General features: G+C 36.4%; 2 protein-coding genes across 5 annotated transcripts; one reads left to right on the plus strand and one right to left on the minus strand.

Annotated features, from left to right (window-relative positions):
- Nucleotides 1–15,770: 15,770 nt before the first annotated feature.
- On the minus strand, nucleotides 15,771–18,030 carry LOC116201071. Of its 4 annotated transcripts, none has more exons than XR_004155794.1 (4): nucleotides 17,825–17,961; nucleotides 16,994–17,067; nucleotides 16,513–16,643; nucleotides 15,771–16,257 (listed from the first exon to the last, which is right to left on the minus strand). XR_004155794.1 is itself a non-coding variant. In XM_031532155.1 (3 exons), exons 1-3 carry the CDS (start codon nucleotides 18,004–18,006, stop codon nucleotides 16,202–16,204), a joined length of 369 nt encoding a protein of 122 aa, XP_031388015.1. In that variant the 5' UTR covers nucleotides 18,007–18,030; the 3' UTR covers nucleotides 15,771–16,201. The 4 variants fall into 4 exon arrangements, 1 of the variants encoding a protein (XP_031388015.1); XR_004155793.1 differs by lacking the exon at nucleotides 17,825–17,961 and adding an exon at nucleotides 17,170–17,337; XR_004155792.1 differs by lacking the exons at nucleotides 16,994–17,067; nucleotides 17,825–17,961 and adding an exon at nucleotides 17,068–17,287.
- Nucleotides 18,008–20,117, plus strand: LOC116201070 (agamous-like MADS-box protein AGL82). The gene is made up of 3 exons (XM_031532154.1): nucleotides 18,008–18,149; nucleotides 18,349–18,464; nucleotides 18,968–20,117. The coding sequence occupies exon 3, from the start codon at nucleotides 19,017–19,019 to the stop codon at nucleotides 19,497–19,499; it is 483 nt and encodes a 160-aa protein (XP_031388014.1). The 5' UTR covers nucleotides 18,008–18,149; nucleotides 18,349–18,464; nucleotides 18,968–19,016; the 3' UTR covers nucleotides 19,500–20,117.
- Nucleotides 20,118–21,242: the final 1,125 nt, after the last annotated feature.

A 21,242-nucleotide genomic window follows, 5' to 3' on the forward strand; every position in this document is an offset into this window, starting at 1 on the left:
GAATTGAATGATACTTATAATGACATGACAAATGATGTGGATCTTGTGGATGTGAATGTTGCATTGCAAGAAGGTATTCGACATAGGAAAAGTAGTAGCCTCCTTTCTACAGCCAAAGAATAACCATATGTCAATGTTATCAGTGAAGAAGGTGATTGGGAGGTAGAGGATGGAGGTGATGAGTATGATGGCTTCCAGAGTGTAGATCCCGATGATGAAGGTGGGAGTGCAAGTAGGTTGCCAGAATTCAGGCGAGAAAGAGATTTGCAAGGTCCAAAGTTTATAATTGATATGCTGTTTGGAATAACGAAAGAGTTAAAAGGATACTGTGAAGTAATATGGTATCGTGAACAAAGTCAACGTGGCCATCATGAGGAATGAAAAAGATAGGGTTAATGCAAAGTATAAGAATTGCAATGGATGGATGCTAAGGTCAGCATGGAATAAAATGCACAAATGCATTGCAAATTAAGAAGTATAAGGACAAGCACATATGTGGGAAGGAGGCTCCTGACATATATATCACTTATAAGTGGCCAGGTGAGACTTATAAGGCTCAGTTCCGAGTTGACCCAAACTGGTTCTCCAAGTCTTTTGCGCATCAGCTTGACCATGACTTTAAGGCCAAATGCAATAGGATGAAGTTATGGAGGGCAATGTATTATGCTTTGACCTTATTAAGGAGTTCATACGATAAATTATATGCAAAATTATGGGACTATTATGAAGAATTAAGAAAGACCAATCCTGGTTTCTCTATTTTAATAGGGACTGACCATCACATTTTCAAGAATATGTATGTATGTTTTGATGCCTGCAAGAGGGGTTTCTTAGCTGGTGGCAGGCCATTAATTGGATTGGATGAGTAAGGGAAGATACAGTGGACAGCTCATAGTCGCAGTGGAAATAGATGTAAAAGATTACATCTATCCTATAGCATTTGGGTGGTGGAGATTCAGAATAAAGAATCATGATCATGGTTCTTAGAAAATCTTGTAAGAGACTTGAATATTGATGATTCCTCCCCCTGGACTTTTATGGGAGATAAGGAGAATGTATGGTTTTATGGAAAATCGATTAGGTTTACTTACATATTTGTGTTAATTTATTTGAACCTACTTAAATGCCTATTACTTGTGGGACTCGTTGACAGTGTTTTTTTTATTTTTTATTTTTTATTGTGTTATGTTATCAAGGGATTAGTTCAATCCCTTGATGAATTGTTTCCTCTAGTAGAGAAAAGGTTTTGCACTTGACATCTATGAAAAAATCTTTGCAGAGTAGACACTATCAAGAAAGGGAAAGAATTAAAAGACCTGTTATAGACTGCTGCCAAAGCCCCTTACCCAACATAACTCTAGAAGCACATGGAGGTGTTAGGAATACAAGATGAGAAAGCTTAGGAATGACTTCAGAATAAATCTCCATCACAATAGTCAAAGTCCCATTTTAGGGAATACCCCAAGTCTGATATTCTGTTAAACAACCATTGTGAATGCTTCAACAAATACTCTACATACTTAGTAAGTACAGTACTTTGACTTGAAAGTAAATAATAATACGTAATCTTTCCTATTGTGCAGGTAGATTTTGGAAGAAAGGGACAAGCCAATTTGCAGAGAAGTATAATGGGAGGTTTTGTCCTAAGATTCTAAAGAAGCTTGAGAAGTACAAGGAGTCTCATGGTGTTGGCGAATTGAGTTTGGGGCAAGTAAGTTAGGTGTGACTGTTGTTGAGAAGCTTTATGTGATGGATTTGCTTGCTTTGACATGTAGTTGCAGGCGATGGTAACTCTCAGATATCCCTTGTCACTATGCAATTGCATGTATACAACTAGAAAGGAGGAAGCCATAAGATTTTATCCATCCTATTTGTAGAATTGCAAGCTTCAAAACTTGCTATGAATCAATTATCTATCCATTAAGAAATCTAAATGATTATGACTCGACTGGTTTGGAACTAGTAAAACCTTCTCCCTTGAAGCCAAAAAAGGGTAGACCCCAAACTGTTAGGAGAAAGGGTCCTGATGAGCAAACGGTACGAGTTGCTAAAGATGACACTGAGATTATAGGAAACAAAGCCTGCATGAAAATGAGATGCTCCATATGCAAAGAAGCTAGTCATAAAAAAAAGACTTGTAAAAAGAGAGGAAGGAGTGCTTTAGCAGCTCTTTCAAACAAAAGCAAGATTTTCCAAGTGGAAGTTCCAGCCAACAAAACATTGTGAGTTACTTCTAGACAAATATATATTCTTTATATATATTCATTTCAATGATCTAATTCCTTGATTTGCAAGCTACTTTCGGGAAAAAAGGAGGAGAACATATGACAATGTTTCCCGAGCCTCCATCTGCTAGTCCATGTCTTCATAGATCAGAGTTCATCAAAGCAATGTTACCCAGATATATATATCAAATACATACACATTTTCATAAAAATGTGAAACTTTTATGGTTATTGATTGTTTGGATCCCCAGGCTTCTCCCAACAATCTGCCCCACCTGCTCATGGCCAATTTGAGTCTCAGTTTATTAGGACATCCCAGCCACAACCAAATCCACCTATTGTATCTGCTTCAAGATCTTCGAGCCAAAGGACAAATAAGGGAGGAATATAGCATTCTAGGTCTCTTAAAACGAGAGGTAAGGGAAACAAAAGCACATGTGATGGATATGCTCCAAATTCTCTCAGCCAAGAGCCACCAACAACACGGAGGAAGGCAAAGACATTAGATTGTTTGAGCTAGCCACCACATGTTGACAATTAGGATATAAAAAACTGTTTTGATGTTCATCTTTATGTGAGATTACAAATTGTGCATGTAAGATTCCAAATTTTTATAAGATGAATACAAATGAATTTCCTTAAATATAAAGAGTATTTCAAAAATTACAATCTTAATTGAACGACTAAAATACCATAAAATGCCAACATTGAAATATATAATGACATATGGAAAGTTAACTTGATAATTATATCTACTTAAAATTAGGAAAATATGTAATAATTTGTTAATGAAATCCGGTGAATATGTATAGCACTTGAAATTCAAGATGTTACAAACTTCCCACCTTTAAAGAATTTCATCCTTGAAATTCAAGTTGTCGAAAATAAATTTATATCCCACAGGCTCAGGAGATCGAAAAACCTAGGCTCTGATAACATTTGTATTCATGTAACATATATATGAATACCATAAAATGGCACTGTCCACCGCCATTTTCGACTTGTAAAACACTAACAATATATTTGGAGGATGAGCTTGATGTCCAGCAAATAACCACAGCTTAAACTAACTGGATCATAGCACGGGTTCAATAATATCATAAAAATACCATTGAGACTTACAAAACTCAAATTATCCCCGTGCCTCGTCCCAACTTCCAACCGCAGTGGCCGCTCCACATTGGCAGCCTATCTACTCAGGTAGCCCTTTCCTACTGCTCGACTTATGACTAGCTTAGGATGCCATGGGACTCACTAACTCACATCAATCTCAGTTAGAAAACTCAAACCTCACTATCTCATTTCCAAATATCGTGATTGATCGTAGAAAAATACATGCATGATTTGTGACACTGATATGACCATGACAATGCAGTTCTCAAAATACTGACATAACAATAATAAAAAAAATACTAGTTTAAGAGTAGGTTACTCATTGTGATAAGCTCTCGAATTCCAAAATATCAAATAGCAAACGTATTATATTTTTCTAGAATTTTTCTCACATTTTCTTCTTCTTCTCAGCCCCTTTCGGTTTCACATAAAACTCACCCTTCCTCTCTGTATGTCTTGGCCGTGCAACTTAAAATGCCTGAGAAGAATGAATACAAAACAATTTAAGGCAAGGCAAGGCAAGGCGGTGGCTTTTTAATCAAGATGGATGAGTGGTAGCTTAAAATTGGATGAGTTGACAATATTGAAATATAAGAAGACACATGGAAAGTTAACTTGATAATTATATCTACTTAAAATTAAGAAAGTATGTAATAATATATTGATGAAATCCGGTGAATATAAAAAAAAAATACATGTATAGCACTTGAAATTCGGGATGTTACACTGCACTTTTGATGCTTATGATAAAACTGATTGGGTATAGCTGTTGACTTTGTATTGCCCCTTTTCATACTAGTAGAAAGAATATTGTTGACCTTTTTTGATGTTTTAGTGGTGGAAAGAATAGTGTCCCATTTTGTTATAGGTTTAAAGAGCAATATTTTTTTTTAATGTTCCTCTTGTTGAGATTTGAAAAAAACAATTTGTCTTGGTAACTCTTGGCCATTTAGTTATGAGAGTTATTTACTGAATATGGTGAGATGCAGATATGGTATTTCATATTGTGTTGTTGCTAAGTTTACATGGTTTGTTACCGCTTTGAAAGGGAAAGCAATTCATAATGTGCTGCTAAAGTTGCCTTAAAGCAGATTAACTTATTTTAATATTGTCTCCATTTGTTAAGCTATATGTATCAATTTGTTACATCATGCTAAAAGTTTTCTACCATTTCATTACATCTTAATAAAAGTTTTGTACCAATTTATTACATCTTAATAAAGTTTTATACCCGTTTGTTACATCATGCTAAAAAAATTAAGTTTACGTACGATACACCTTGCCATGTCATATACTACATCAGAAAGTCTTCACGACGTCGGCAGAAATTGATGGATTGGACTTGATTGAAACAATTTGATACATTTTGTACCAAATTGTTACAAAAAAAAGATTTTGTACTGACCGCATTACAATTTAAAATGTTTTGTATCACCCAAGTAATTTTCCCGCAAAACGTCGAGAGAAATTGTCGAAATTGGCCAATCCCGACGTTTTGATTTCTCCAGTTTTGACATTTTCAAAATGTTAGGATTTCAACAGTTTTAGTTGACGTTTTGACAGGTGTCGGCTTTTGTTAATCCTATGTCGATTCTTTTGGAATTTTAGTTGACGCAAAAAAAATATATGCCGCCTTTTGTTTATCCTATTCTGATGCTTTTGGAATTTTTTTTCCGACTCTTCAAAAAACATCGTCGTAGAGGGCTATGTTTATTTGAACCAAGAAAATTCCCTCTTATTCAAAAATTTCAAAATTTTTGTCAACAGATTGTCATTTCGCCACTGGTGTTGTCAAAGTGCAAAAGTGTGAAGAGCAACACATTGTCATCTTATGACAATCTGTTGTCACTAATTTTTGTGGCTTATAATAGAAAGGGTAACGTATTGTCTCCTTATGAAAATATATTGTCATGAAATGCAAGATATTATCGAGGATAATATTGATGAAATAAATCAAGATATAATTGTCAGGCAAACTCACGGTAGTTCTTTATCAAAAGAACTATTTATTTAATCTTGTCAAGAACAAAATGTTATGCAATATTTTAGAAAATCATTCAAACACAATAATTTTCTAATATTGATAATTACTTTCTCCATTTTTCATATGGAAATTTGGCTTATGTATGCTCTAACTGAGATAATTCAAGATATGACTCAAATCATCGATACTCTTTCATGTTTGTATGAAAGAAGAAAATTATTTCACGTGAATTTGAAAAGTAGGAAGCTAATTGAAACTCAATCGACAAGGATGAAATTGAAGTGGTAAGAGATTTGTTTCTCCAGGCTTGACTTATCACACCTGTAGTTACCTCATGCATCAGTTGCTTGATATGTATGTGCCCCTAAATGTACTTTTAGTATGTATGCACTATTAATGATTCAATTCGTGGGTTTTCATCATAGATAGTTTTCAATGCACATTTATTACACGACCCTTATAGGAAAAACCATACAACACAATATTCTCAAAGTTAAAACAAACTAAGGTAATAGCCAGCATTTTGATTATACAAGACAACTTTTAAATTCATTATGGCCTAGATTTCCTCAAAATCGAGAAAAACATCCCCAACAAGCATGACCACATATTAAAAGAGATCACTTGAACAATTAAAAGATTGTATACATCACCTTCAAACACATAATAACTAGGTTTTATGAAAGTGACTTAAACCCATCGAACTATAATTACCTTCTATAAAATCATGTGATTGGATAGAATACTCAAGAGTTGTATTAACCAACTACAATATCTTCCAACTAGCCATTCTATTTGTTAGATGTACCAATTTACTACTGACTAGTATAAATCCAACTACCAATATTAGTTAATGTTATGTTATCAGAATTAAACCTCATCAAGTACCTCAAGAAAAATAAGTTGACGTTAAATTTATATAGTTTAGTGTGTCATAATGGTCTTGAGCAACACGTTATCACCTTATGAAAATCTGTTACTACTGATATTCTTACATCACAATAAAAGGGGCAACATGCTATCTCCTTATAGGACAACACGTTCTCACTTGGAATCGACATGGGCCAACCTTTAAGCATTGATCGAAAGTTGTTTGGGCTGATGCTTCAAAAAGCGTCGGTCCTTTAAAAAAAAGGATTAAATGGCTGAGTAGGAACTCTCCCGCCTAATCAAAATTCGAAGACATCTGCCAAAACTAAAATTAGGAAGAGCCAAAATTTGAAAACATCTTTCTTCAAAATATATATATATATATATATATCTCCTTTTCCTTCAAAATATCTTTTTATCTTCCTCTTTTCCTCTTTTTCTTTTTCCCTTTGTCTCTCTACCCTAAAACCAACAAGCAGTAATGGAGCAAACAATTTGAGAGGTCGAAGCTGTGTAAAACATTTAAGCAACTCAAACAACCCCTCCCTCCTCATTACCTATAACCTCGGTCGAAGTTGTGATTGCGTGTTTAAGGTTGTCGATGACTATTGCTTATGAGTTGTTGAGATTGATGAGAGGAATAGGTTCTTGGGTGTCTTCATGGCTAGAAGAGGAAGGAAACCAAGTCGAGAGGTCACGTAAGTGGACAAGTCGCAATGAGTAGAGCTCGTGTGTGGGCCGAGGAGAGTCGCTCAATCGCTATACTCCCGTTGATGCCAAGAGGAGGCGACGAGAAAGTGATGGCCATGAGGGAGGGAGAAGAGTGTGAAGGTTTGGTCAGAACTGATTCAGTACTCATTTGATTTGTGCTCGAATTCTCCTTCAAAATTGAAAAATTTTAGTACCCATTTGTTTGTCCATCTTCAATCAACCTGCTGGGCATCTTTGATTGATTTGAGAGGTTGGGAGAGAAGCAACTTATGCTTTATTCTCTACTACCTTTTGTTATGTGTATAGAGCTCATGATTGATTATTAGCTCCTTTTCATTTCTTAATTTTCGATATCATGTACTCAAGTCCTGGTACTTATTCAAGTAATTATTAGCTTATTTTCATCATGTTACCTCTGATGGTCATAAGTTTATATGAAGTTGTGGTGTGATTCTTTGAAGGATTTGGGAATCTTCGTGGTTTCTAGGGCATGATAACTTGTCAAAAAATTGACAACTTGTTATCAGTGGTAAACTACCGTGAGTTTGCCCAACAATTATATCTTGATTTACTTCATCAACATCATCCTCGATAATATCTTGTATTCCATGACAATAGATCTTCATAAGGACACAACACGTATTATAAGCCACAAAAATCAGTGACAACAGATTGTCATAAGGCGACAATTTGTTGCTCTTCACACTTTTACACTTTGACAACATGTATGACAATACCTAGTGGCGAAATGACAATGTGTTGACAAAACTTTTGAAATTTTTGAATGAGCAGGAATTTCCTTCTTAGAATAAACAAAGGCCGACATTTGAAAAGCGTCGATATTGATGAAAGTGCGTCGACCTTGACCCCTCTGCGGCGACAATTTTTGAAGAGTCGAAAAAAATTCCAAAAGCGTTGGAATAGAAAAAAACAAAAGGCGACATTTTTTTTTTGCGTTAGCTAAAGCTCCAAAAGCGTTGACGTAGGATTAATTAAAGCTGACGCTTTTCAAAATATTGCCCAAAACTGGTAAAATCTCAATGTTTTGCTTTGCGTCGCGAAGGAAAAGTCAGGCTAGCCCATTTCACTGTAGTGCATTAGATATTATAATTTTTAATGTGAGTGATCCATAATTTGTAGATTTTGTCCCTTATATTGTAGTCATTCACCTATTTATTTAGCACTTTTTGCCTACTATAATTTCATGTAGTTCCTTAGTCATTCAACACATTATGAGACGTGTCCACTTGCAATCCAACCTATAATTAGGTAATGGGCGAAACTTGAACCTAATCAATCGAACCTGATAAATCAACTTTCCATTTTTTTTGCAAACCAGGTTTAGTCTTCTTTTATCAACCGGTTTGTTCGGTTTTTTAATGATTCATTTTATCATTTACAAATCCCATCACCATGTTGGTTCATTATTTAGCTGCCCCCCTATCGAAGTGTCGCCGTTGCGACAAATAACTAGTTTCGATGACGATGGCCATCAAAATGTTTTTTTTTGCATCGTCAAACCGCCATCGCTGAAAGCTTCTTGACTATCTGATAAGCAATCGTCAATGACACTGAGTATCAGAGTTTACTGGAGGGATGGCCAATTGTCATAACATGTCATGCTGTCAATGTGAAACCGTTCACACCAGATTCTTCTGACATTCACGTTAGCAAACTTCAATGGCCGTAAGCAATAGGATTCACCGAGAGTTCGTCGGAGGCTGGTCATGTCGATCTTTCTATTTTACTTTTCCAGCCTCACATCAGTTTTTTTTTTTTTTGCAATGATGATTATTTCAGGGATATTTTTCAACTTTATTTCAATTCAAAGTTAGATTTTCTTTCCAAAATTGATTTGTCTTATTTGCTCAAGCTTATCTGTGTAATAAACACAAGCCAAAAACTAGATGGCGAGAAGATTATTTGAATGTATCATTATCACCATATAATTTGCCTTGGTTGTGTCATTTGTTGATCTGGATTTTCCTAATTTATAAGGTTAAATTGCACCGGTGGTTCAAAATATTTTACAAATGTTTCATGATGGTCCAAAAAGTTTTTTTCGTTACATGATAGTACAAAATGTTTCAAAATTATTTCATGATGGTACAAACCGTTAACTCGAGCTGACGCCGTTAACATTTTGCTGACGTGGCGCGTCTTATGTGTCACTTTTGTTACGTGGAACCAATCATAATGCGCCACGTCATTTAAGATAAAATAAAATTTTAAAAAGTCCAAAAAAATACAAAAAATAATTAAAAAAATACAAAAAAAGAGTAAAATTTTTGATAAAAAGTAAAAATATTTTAAAATTTTGAAAATTATTTTTAAAAAATTTAGGTGGTGTTTGGTTTCATAGTAGGATTTTAAAATCAGATTTTGATTTTGATTTTAAGTGGTATAAATGGGGCCCACCCTTTGACTTTGTATGAGTTATGTTGTTTTGTTGTGGGAAAAAGTGATAAAAATGGGACCCACTCTTTGACTTTGTATGAGTTATTTTGTTTTGTAGTGGGTAGAATTAAGTTAGAATTGTGATTCTAAAATACAATTGCGAAACCAAACATGCCCTTAATTTTTTTAAAATTTTAAAATTTTTTTTAAATAATTTAAATTTTTTTGATAATTCTAAAAAAAAATTTTAAAGCTTTTAAAAAGAAGGGAAAATTTTAAAAACTTTTAAAAAGAATTTTAAACTTTTAATTTAAAATTAAAATTTTAAAATTTAAAGAATTTTAATATTAAAGGAAATTTTAAAAATTATTTAAAATTATTTTTAAAAATTTAAAAAAAATTTAAAAATTAAATTATTTAAAAATAAATTTAAAATTTTCAAAATTTTAAAATAATTTTTTATTTTTTTTCTAAATTTTTATTCTTTTTTTGTATTTTTTATATTTTAAAAAAATTTAAAAATTTAGAAAATTTAAAAATAATTTTCAAATTTTCAAATAATTTTTTTTTATGTTTTTTCAAAATTTTTACTCTTTTTGCTCTTTTTTTTGTCTTTTTAATTATTTTTTGTATTTTTTGGGACTTTTTAAAATTTTATTTTGTCTTAAATAACGTGGCGCACTATGATTGGTTCCACGTAATAAAAGTGACACATAGGACGCGCCACGTCAGCAAAATGTTAACGGCGTCAACTCGAGTTGATGGTTTGTACCATTAGGAAATAATTTTGAAACATTTTGTACCATCATGTAACGAAAAAAACTTTTTGGACCATCATGAAACATTTGTAAAACATTTTGGACCACCGGTGCAATTTATCCAATTTATAAATTAATTTTTTGTCAATCACAACCTGGACAATTTTCATTTTTGTGCCATTTGATACAAATTTGCCATATATCATCGTGATTTATTTGGCAATATATATATTTATGATGATAATGGAAACGACTATAAAGGTTAAACTAAAATAATTTCCCACAGCTCAAACTGAGTGTACTGAAACATCGTATACTGAATCTAAATTAGAAATTAGAATAAACATGTTTGGGGCTCTAATTTCTGCGGTATTGCTTATCGGGGTGGTCGACTGTCAGACTTTCAATGTCTTGAACTACGGAGCTGCTGCCGATGGCCAAAAAGATGACTCCCCGGTAAATGTTACACTCTTCAGTTAGAATTTCATATCCATATTCTGCATTTGCATTTTAACTGTTTTATCCGAGAAATGACTGATGGTATGTGTCTCAAACGATCTGTGCAAACTCTCTAGGCATTCGCGAAGGCATGGAAAGATGTATGTAACAGTACCGGAAAACCAACATTACATATTCCGGCCAAGAGGGCATACCTTCTTAATCCTGTAGCATTCTCAGGCCCCTGCAAGTCTGGCAATATTAACGTCGATGTAAGTTCAAATTAATAGAAGATCATCTAAATGGTATTTGCATTACTAATTCGACAAAACTGACTTGCAACTTGGATCCCTTTATTACATACAGCTGTGGGGTACGCTTCAAGCACCGGCTAGTCCAAGCGCGTGGAAAGGATTGGACCAATCGAGATGGATAATATTTAAGAATGTGAATGGGCTCAAGATAGCAGGTCCCGGCTTGGTAGATGGTCGCGGTCAGCAATGGTGGAGTATCTCATGTCAACATAATCCAGGAAAAGTAAGCACTTTTACTCGAAATTACATATCTACCTACCTCAAACATTTCAGTGAAAGATAGTAATTTGGCTGCAATGGTCTATCGTATTATTCACTATCCGATATGTCTTATATTCCTGTGATCATTTCGGCTTGACCATTCTATCTCTTCATTTGACATGCAATGATTTGGTGCATCATCAAAGCCTGGATACAATACCCTTGCCCCGACTGTAAGTCATCCTGTTCTTCTTTTTATTTTTCATTGAATCTACATTTTAGGACAGTACTGAAGATTGGTTATCTCATTCCGGGCTTATGCACAGGCCTTAAGTTTCATCGGCTGCAATGGAGTAACGATGAGCCAAATTAGGTTCAGAGACAGTCCGCAGACTCACGTACTTATCTTAGGTAGCACTAATGTTCAATTCTGGGAACTTTCCATTCACGCCCCCGGAAAAAGTCCCAACACCGATGGCATACACATTTCATCTTCAAAGGGTATTGCAATCCATAATACCATCATTGGCACCGGTAATATTTCATTCCAGTCATCACATGTATGGCTCTTTTTATGTTTACCGGACAGCATTTGCAAGATATTCGATCGATTGGAGACTCGATTGACTCAGATCAGTGTCAATATAATACAGGTGATGACTGCGTCTCCATTGGGGATCAATGCTCGAATATAAATGTCACTGGATTGGTGTGTGGACCCGGTCATGGTGTAAGGTAATCAGTTAATCAACTTCTTGTCTATATTGTTGTATGTACGTTTTCCAGCAATGTGATTTATTGATCAAGTAGTAAATCTTCTGGGTCTTTTGGCTCATTGTTCAATCGATGCAGCATCGGGAGCTTGGGCATGGATGGAGGTGTTGCTAATGTTCAGGACATTCGAGTCCATCGCGTTCATTTCATAGGGACCACTAACGGTGCCAGAATTAAGACTTGGCAGGCAAGAGAATAGCCCTTCTTAACCCAACTTCACAATTAAATCTAGAAATAAAATAAAGTAAAAGAAATTGAATCTCTCCAGCGAATTAATTTCCTCGAAGGGAGTAAAGGAGGTCATTCCATGCAGCAGAATTGCCTGGAGTTAAAACCAAGAGGTTCTTAGTTCGACTATCTAAAATACTTTGATTTTAATTCTCGTTAGCGGGACTCCATGTGTTCCTTTATTTCATCTTCTTTATATATCCTCTTCTAGACTCATGAACTTCCTTGGTAATCGAAAAATTTAGTATTATTCATGAATTTATGATTTTCCACATATATGCTTACTGGGAGTCAATCAAATTCGCAGGTTGGAAGAGGAATCGTGAAGAGGGTCGATTTCTCATTTCTGAAGTTCACAAATGTGGACAATCCGATAATTATAGACCAATTTTACTGCGCCCGTGGCAAGCAATGTGCTAATACAGTGAGAACTCTAACCATAGTCTTTTACAAATAGGTTAATCACATAGAAAAGTACCATCTTTACACTTTTTCTTAAATATAATATTACATTTGAAAAATAGCACAGAAAGACACAACCTTTGCATTTTTTCCTAAATATAGCACGACTTTTGGTGAGTGGTATAGAAAGACACGATCTTTGCACATTTTAATAAATATAGCATGACCTTTGAAAAATAGAACAAAAATGCAAGACTTTCAGGTTTAGTTGCGATTTTTATACAACGTTAATTATTCCATCAAATGTAACAGTAACAGCATACGATGAGGTAACGATGCCACGTGGCACAACATGATTGAACGAGCGGGTCCCACATGTTTTTATTTAATTAAAAATAATTCTAAAAATTTTTAAAAAGAAGAATATTTTTCTTAAAAAAAGAAAGAAGCGAATTGTAAATTGCATAGGCACAATCGGGGTTCCCCACCATCGAAATTGAAATGCCCCAGTTTCAGGATTCTTTCAATTTCGGCAGTGAGGACCCCAATCGCGGTCACCACTCACGTAACTGGGGTCATTAGCCACAACAGAGGTGGTCGAAGACCCTAGTTGGGACGTGGTCGCCACTAGTGTGGCCACCACCATTGCCCCCTCCTTTCCTTAAATTGAATCCCCCATTCTTTTTCTTTTCCTTTTCCTTTTTAAGTTTTCATCTTTAAAATTTTTAGAATTATTTTTAATTAAATAAAAACATGTGGGGTCTACTTGTCCAATCATATTGTGGCACATGGCACCGTTAACTCCAAATTAGCTGTTATTATTATAATTTGACGAAATAATTGACGTTTTACTAGATGCGCAATTAAACCTGAATGTCATGTCACTATGTGCTATTTTTTTAGTGGTCTTGCTATATTTAGGAAAAAGTACAATAGTTGTGTTTTTTTATGTTACTCTCCAAAGGTTGTGCTATATTGAAGAAAAAATGCAAATGTCGTGCATTTCTATATTATTTTTCAAAAGTCATGCTATGTTTAGAAAAAAGTGTAAAGGTCGTGCTTTTCTAGGTAATTAACCCTTTACAAATTTGTCTCTCAATATTAACTGCTTTTACACTATTGTTTACATATATGGAGGATTAATTTGATCTTGATCTTGCCATATAAAAAATGGATTATTTTTTTATTGATCTTGCCATCTTGATCTCATCGTCAAATATAATTTACACTATTTTTTTATTACTACCTTAAGGATTAATTTGTTTGTTTACTTCTCTGACACTATTGTTTGATGTAATAGACAAGGGGAGTTCAGATAAGTGAGGTAACCTACAATAACTTATTCGGGACTTCGCGCAACCGAGTGGCCGTGAACTTAGCCTGCAACAACATCGTGCCGTGCACCAATATTAATCTGAACACTGTGGATATAAAAGCTGCCCGGCGGGGTCAGACTGTAGTCTCGAAGTGCAACAATGCATATGGGCGAGCGATCGGTTCTGTCAAACCCGCGCCATGCCTTAAGTGATAGAAAGGAAATTCCCCGTGTATTTACGCTAGGATTGAAAAATCCAATATATGGCTGGTAGGTCGATGCTGGTTGTTTTCTCTTAGAAAGATTTGGATTTGATATCGTCCGCAATGTAATTGGGCTATTCATTAGTGCAAAAGTAATTAAAAAAAAGAAAAGTAATTGCAATGCTTTCCCATATATTAATTGTCTATATTCTCCATGCTCATCTCAATTCAGTGTTGAGATTATCCATTTTTCATTAGTCTACATTTATTTATGTTAAAGTGTACTGTATTCAACAAGAAGTTGTCCCGAATTTTCTTTCGGAGTCCGTGAACTTCAAGATTAAAGACCCTTTATCTATCTATATCTATATATACATTACAAAAGGGAAAAGGGTTAGAGTTGGAGTAATTTTCTTATTTCTAAATTGCCCATTTTAAAGGAAAAAAAATTATAAATACGAACTACTTAACTTTTTTTTTGCTAACCCGGGGTGTCCGGGCTTCGCCCAACTAATCCCCGGGGCTCCGTGAACCCCCGGGCCCGGGCTTCGCCCAACTAATCCCCGGGGCTCCGTGAACCCCCGGCGACGCACGGAGCGAGTAATCACGCCAAAGGCGCTCCGGTGACCCCAAGGGGATTCGAACCCCGGTCTTGGAGCAAACTTGGGTGCTCATTAACCACTATGCCAAATCCCTTGGGTTACGAACTACTTAACTTAAGAGGTAGTTAAAAAAATAAGTTAGTAATTTCCATAGTGCCTTTAACTACCCAATTAACCACCAGTTTTCAACTTCCCTCTTCATGCTGTCTCTCTACCGCCTCTCCTTCTCACCTTCCCTCATTCCCTCTTCTCTCCATTCTTTTTTTTTATTAATTTTATTTAATAACATTAATTAATCATTACAAAAATTGAAAAGATAATTATTCTATCGAGAATTTTTAACAAAAAGAAAAAAAAATATATGACAGACTGTGCATACCACGGGCATCCTCCTTGTGTATATTATATATCAACCAATTTTCAACGAAAGGAAATTATGAAGGACTCTGCGTACCACGAGGCATACCTCTTGTGTATATGATATATCAACCAATTTTCAACTAAAGGAAATTATGACAGACTCTGCATACCACGAGGCATGCTTCTAGTGTATATGATATATTAACCAATTAGTACATGCTTCCTGTGTATATGATATATGAACCAATTATTACGGTAATCGTGCCTCATTAAACTTGGTTCGGTATTATCTATTTGGATTGGTAACATCCCCGGGTGGCTGTGTTGATCATGACCACGTAGTAACTTAGGCCCAGATAACAAACCAACCAGTATGTTCCATATGCAATGAAGGGCTTTTTAAAACTTCTACACAATAGCTTCTATATAAATTTTGAATTACAGAATGCAGCGAATAAATAACTCTATGTCAAAAGAAACATTAAGTTTGAGAATTAGAGAGGCATAAAACCATATATTTGTGCTTAAAGTTAATCTCAGAATTCCTTCCTCACACTCCTAGTTTCAGTCCATAATTCTGATACATGCACATAAAAAGTTATCTCGGATTTTCTTACCTGAAAACAAAACAAGACAAATAGACCTAATTTGATCCAGCCAAAACCAACGTTGAATGAAGGTGACAACAGAAAGCTTTTAAGCCAGCAAAAATATTTCGAGAGAGTGTTAAACATTCATCTTAGTTTCACAAGCAGTCCAGCAATTTGCTGCAAATTACGGCGATTTTCAAAGCATATATTAAACAGATCGCAGCCTTTCCCACAATTCTTCCTTTTGGGAATCCTTTTTTGTGTACTACTATAAGAAACAGAGAATGGATAAAAAATGGATCTTATTGATCTTGTCCAGCCTTCAGTTTACATATATGGAGGATTGGAAGATGCCAAGCACAACTTATAAATTATAATAAGGTCCTTATCGTGCGTAAGAACTTTTTGGTTTTATGAAACCAAGAAAAGCCATTAGTTTGATCCTTTACAATGCCTCAAGAACCTAATTATGTGCATCAAGAGGGAAGGTCTCAGTAAGACAGAGGGGAGTCCTTACTTTCATGCTCGCAACTGCAAGCTTTGGCAGCGACACTATCTCGATAAAAATCTCAGAAAGGACATCAAATATATTCAGACAAATCAGAAGTGCGACTAAACGGCGAAAAGATGCAATTTTTAAGTATTATTTTCGTATTCCCATGATAAATTCTAACACGGAGCTATACCTGCAGGACAACAGCTCCATTGCGGATGTATTATTGATTAGCTACTGATACGGAGCAATCTCGAGATTCGATCCACCTTGAAGAACCTGAGATTTGGAAATAACTGAAATAGTTAGAAGGTTCTGAACTAAACTGATGAAAGGATTCTTACATATAATATGTTAACGATGAGATCAAGCAGTACTGATATAAAAATAAATGTAATTGAATCACTATTTCTTTAGTGGCCTGTCCTTGAGGGTTGAACTGAGGTGAAAATATATAGAATTTCTCGAATGTCAATTTCTGGCTCAAAAAGAGAGGAACAATATTAGGAATATTGAATTCAGCATAGAACTTACAAGTAGAGAGCCAAGGTTCTTCGAACCAAAAGCACATATCAATCTCCACCAGGCACGAACCCAAAAGCCCGTCCTGGTGCTGTCTCGAGGCTCTCTCCAAGCACATAGAGTTTACCGACCGGAATTTACCTCTGTGAAAAGGCATAACAATCATCAAAATCTTCTCCGAGAAAATATATGGTATTATTCAAGGTACCAAGGCATCAGGTCTAAGCCATGAAAAAGGATTAGGAGTTTCAAGGACCTCAATGCACACATCTCATGGGCATATTAGCATCACAAGACATAAACATTCCCGTAGACAATGCATCAATTTTTGTTGTTATTATCAGGAGAAAGAGCAAAGGGTTATAAATGCTAGTCCAACTCAATTTGACACCCTAATATGGGAATGGCAAGTTTAATCCCATCATGGGCAGAATAAACAGATTTCCCCTTTCGGTGAAGTTGCATGGAGTAGATTCAACACCGTAAAACTTACCTCCGAGTTCAAGAAAGAACCAATTTTAAGTTGAAAGCAGGGGGTTAGTAGACGTGATATCGGTGGGGGCGTACCTGAGAGGCAAAAGAAAACAGAATCAAAGCAACTCCAAGGCATTTCGTCGAGCATCTTATAGGCGTAAAGGGACAGGGATGTAAATTGCGGAAGAACAATACCAAAAGACGAGAGCGGGGGAAATCAACAGAACTGGACCAATCGAAATTGGGCTGTCCATTCGGTTCAAACCGAACCGGACTGGACCAAACCGACCAAATAGAAATTATTTTTTGTTTGTAAAAATGGAAAATCGAAAACAGAACCGAAAAATACCTGAGAATCGAACTGACAAAACTTTATCATTTTAAAGTTAAAGTTAAGTAGAGTTGAATTTTGATTTTAATTAATTTATAATGATTGTGTCGTTGAATGTGAAAAATAATGGATAGTTGAAAGAAAATAATGATTAATTTGTTGAATTGAGGAAATAATAATGAATAGTTAATGAAATTTAGTATTAACAATTGAATTGGATGGTTAAAAAATTAAATTAAGAAAAAAAATAATTGTACTATTAATTTTTATTATGTATTGAATAAAATTAAAATTAAAATTAAAATTTTAAAAATATAATTCACGGATCAAGAGGGAGATTTCGGTTCGAAACCGATTTATTCAAAAGGAAACCCAGCAACCCCTCTTTAAACCAAAGGAGAGAGAATCTGGGAGATTTGGGGGGGGGGGGGGGGGGGGGGGGAGAGACAGAGACAGAGAGAGAGAGAGACGAAGAGAGAGACAGAAAGACGTCGGGCTGTGGGCGAAGTTGAAGCTCACCTTAGTTTTGGGCTTCTTCGTGCTTGAGAGGGCGGTGGGGGAGAGAGATGGAGAGACTGAAGGCTTCCATCAGAGAAAGACAAGCGAAGAGAGGAGAGGGAAGGAGAAATCGAAGAAGGGTAGAAAGAGCGAGCGGAGAGGGAAGAGAGGGAGGGAGTTGTCGAGCTGCCGCCGATCACCATTTCGAGAGAGAGAGAGAGAGAGAGAGACAGTCAGTTGAAGAGAGAGAGCGGAATGGTAAAAGCAGCTGAGAAGCAGACTCGATGCTGCAGCTGAGGAACGAATCTTCGAGGATCGAGATCGAGAAAATCAAGCCATCATCAAGGTAAGATATATTATATTAAAAATAAACTAAATTTGGCATAATATAATATAACATATATGTTATATTAAAAAGAAACTAAACTTGGCATAATATAATAAGATACCGTTGATTGCGTCATAATGAGGAAATATATACCTAACAGATTCACCGCTATCAAGAAATGTTACCGTTGATGCAATTTTCCTCAATATCATTGCAGGCAAATTGAGGGTCTCCCCGATTAGCTTAAATGTAAAGCTAATCTCAGTTGGGTTTTCGTTCATTCATCATATTAACTCTGCTCTTCTCCAAATGGGAAGACAACACAGCACTAAGGTACGATAATTGCTCCTGCCAATTATTGAACTTCTATGTTCTGTTAATCTCACTTTCTTTAATGATTTTCTTTTAATTACTCTGTTTGCTATTATTAATCAAACGAATGTTAGTTAGTTCGACTCTCTTCCTCCACCGTTCTTTAATCTATTATATCTTCGTTTTCTCATCATTTGGACACGGCGAAGGCGTTAATGCCTTGTTTAGGGTAAATGGCTATTGTTGTCTTTCATGTTCATTTCTTGAAATACTTGAGGACATTGATGTGGATATTATTAATGTGTTGGATGGGAGAAACAACCATGAGTTGTAGTGAAGCTCGTAGTTCGAACTTTGAACTGTCTTTCGTTTCCTTATTATAATGCTGTTGGATTTCGAAGGCATAGGAGAACGTTCATGTTGCGTTACTGTTCGTGCATATCGCTATCTCACTTTAATGTTTTTCTCTTTATATATATATATATATATATGGGGCGCGGGAAATTGGTGCTCGAATTCATCAGCAAGGACAGCTCGCGCAGGATAACCTTCGAGAAGCGAAAGAAGGGGCTGATGAAGAAGTTAGAGGAGTTTTCAATCCGTTGTGGAGTTGATACCTGCATGATTATCTACAACCGGGACAACTCCTCGGGCCGGGGGCCCACGATCTGGCCCAGGATCCCCGAGAGGGTCAAGCAAGTTATCGATCGATACTTCAGCAAGGGTGTCGATCAGTGCAACAAGCATGCCATGGACCTCCGTGAATATTTCATGAGCCAGAAGCGGAAAGCAGACAAAGAGCTAGCCAAGGTCCGGTCTGCCAACTGGGCTGCCAAGTACCCAGGCTCGGAGGATCTGCTCAACGGCCTCTCACAAGATCAGCTTCAAATGGTGTTGTCTGTGCTGAGGATGAAACTGGAGATTATGAAGAAGCGGCACTTAGCAGCCAAGGAGAGCGCTGTGATGAATGCATTGGGGATGGTCCCGATGCAGATGGATGACTTCAAGTACGATACTCCAGTCCATTCGCATATGAATGATTACATGCCGGGATAAAGCCACCTCTTGAGTTCCAACAGCCGGTGATCCCTTACTTGCCTCCATTAATGGACCCGGACACGATGATGAACAGTGCGATGATGTGGTCCAATGTCGGGGACTGTTTGTCCAACACCGGCAACAGCAGCACCATCCTTGCAAATCATCACAATGGGAACAGCTACTACTACAACTACTCACTCAACGTCCCGGCTCATAACAGGAGCTTCCCACTGTCTACATCATTCTCAGTCCACCACATTGGTACGGGTGCCATGGATAAGTATGACCAGATGCATGGCTTCCACCCAGTTCCAGAGAACGCTATGTTCAATGGCTCTGGGCAAGGCATGCTCGGAAACACGTCTTCGATGGTGATGATGATGATGCCTCCGCAGCAACAGCTGCCAGTGCTGCAATACCCGATGATGCCGCAAGGGATTACCCAGTGATCTGAAGTTCGAGAAACTGCAGAGATTTCACTTATTAGTCTCTAGTTAAAAATAGTTCTTCAAATGTATATTCTTTGAGAATGCTGAAAAAGTTGTGTCCCCTGGCTCTATTAACTTCGAAAGAGTTCTAGATAGTACAGGGTCTGCAATTTTGGTGATTTCATTAACCGGCCTTTGCCTCGTACATTTGATTTCCCGTGAATTCTTCGAACTGATTAGGAAGGAAAAGGATGATTATGTGGTTTGGCTGGATTCTTATCTGGAAATTAAAAGCTGACAATTTATTTTTAATAGAACTCAAGTTTTGCAGGATGCATCGATCTCAAAATTGGAGTATTCTTCTCTAGCCAAAGATTAGTTTGATTCGTCTGCTAAGTCTCTGCTAGTAGAATACGTAAACTCGGTGTTACAGATTTTATTTGACTCTCTCTCTCTCTCTCTCTCTCTCTCAAGCCTCCACTTCCAAAGATTTCAGAAAACTCGAGAGGTTCTGAGATGCTGAGCAATGTATCTCATGTCAATATAATCCAGGAAAAGTAAGCACTTATACTCGAAGTTACACATCTACCTACCTCAAACATTTCAGTGAAAGATCGTAATTTGGCTGCAATGGTGTATCGTATTATTCACTAGCCCATATGTCTTATATTCCTGTGATCATTTCGGCTTTACAGTTCTATCTCTTTCATTTGACATGCAATGATTTGGTTCATCATCGAAGCCTGGATGCAATACCCTTGCCCCGACTGTAAGTCATCCTGTTCTCTTTTTATTTTTCATTGAATCTTCATTATAGGACAGCAGTGAAGATTGGTGATCTCATTCCAGGCTTATGCACAGGCGTTAAGTTTCATCGGCTGCAATGGAGTAACGATGAGCCAAATTAGGTTCAGAGACAGTCCGCAGACTCACACACTTATCTTAGGTAGCACTAATGTTCAGTTCTGGGAACTTTCCATTCACGCCCCCGGATAAAGTCCCAACACTGATGGCATACACATTCAAGCTTCACAGGGTATTGCAATCCATAATACCTTCATTGGCACCGGCAATATTTCGTTCCAGTCATCACATGTGTGGCTCTTTTTATGTTTACTGGACAGCATTTACAAGATATCCTATCGTTTGGAGACTGAGATGTCAGTGCATCTCCATTGGGGATCAGTGCTCGAATATAAATGTCACCGGATTGGTATGTGGACCCGGTCATGGTGTAAGGTAATCAGTTAATCAACTTCTTGTCTATATTGTTGTAGATACGTTTTCCAGCAATGTGATTTATTGATAAAGTCATAAATCTTCTGCGTCT

This window comes from Punica granatum, chromosome 3 (assembly GCF_007655135.1).
Source record: "Punica granatum isolate Tunisia-2019 chromosome 3, ASM765513v2, whole genome shotgun sequence".
Lineage (NCBI taxonomy): Eukaryota > Viridiplantae > Streptophyta > Magnoliopsida > Myrtales > Lythraceae > Punica > Punica granatum.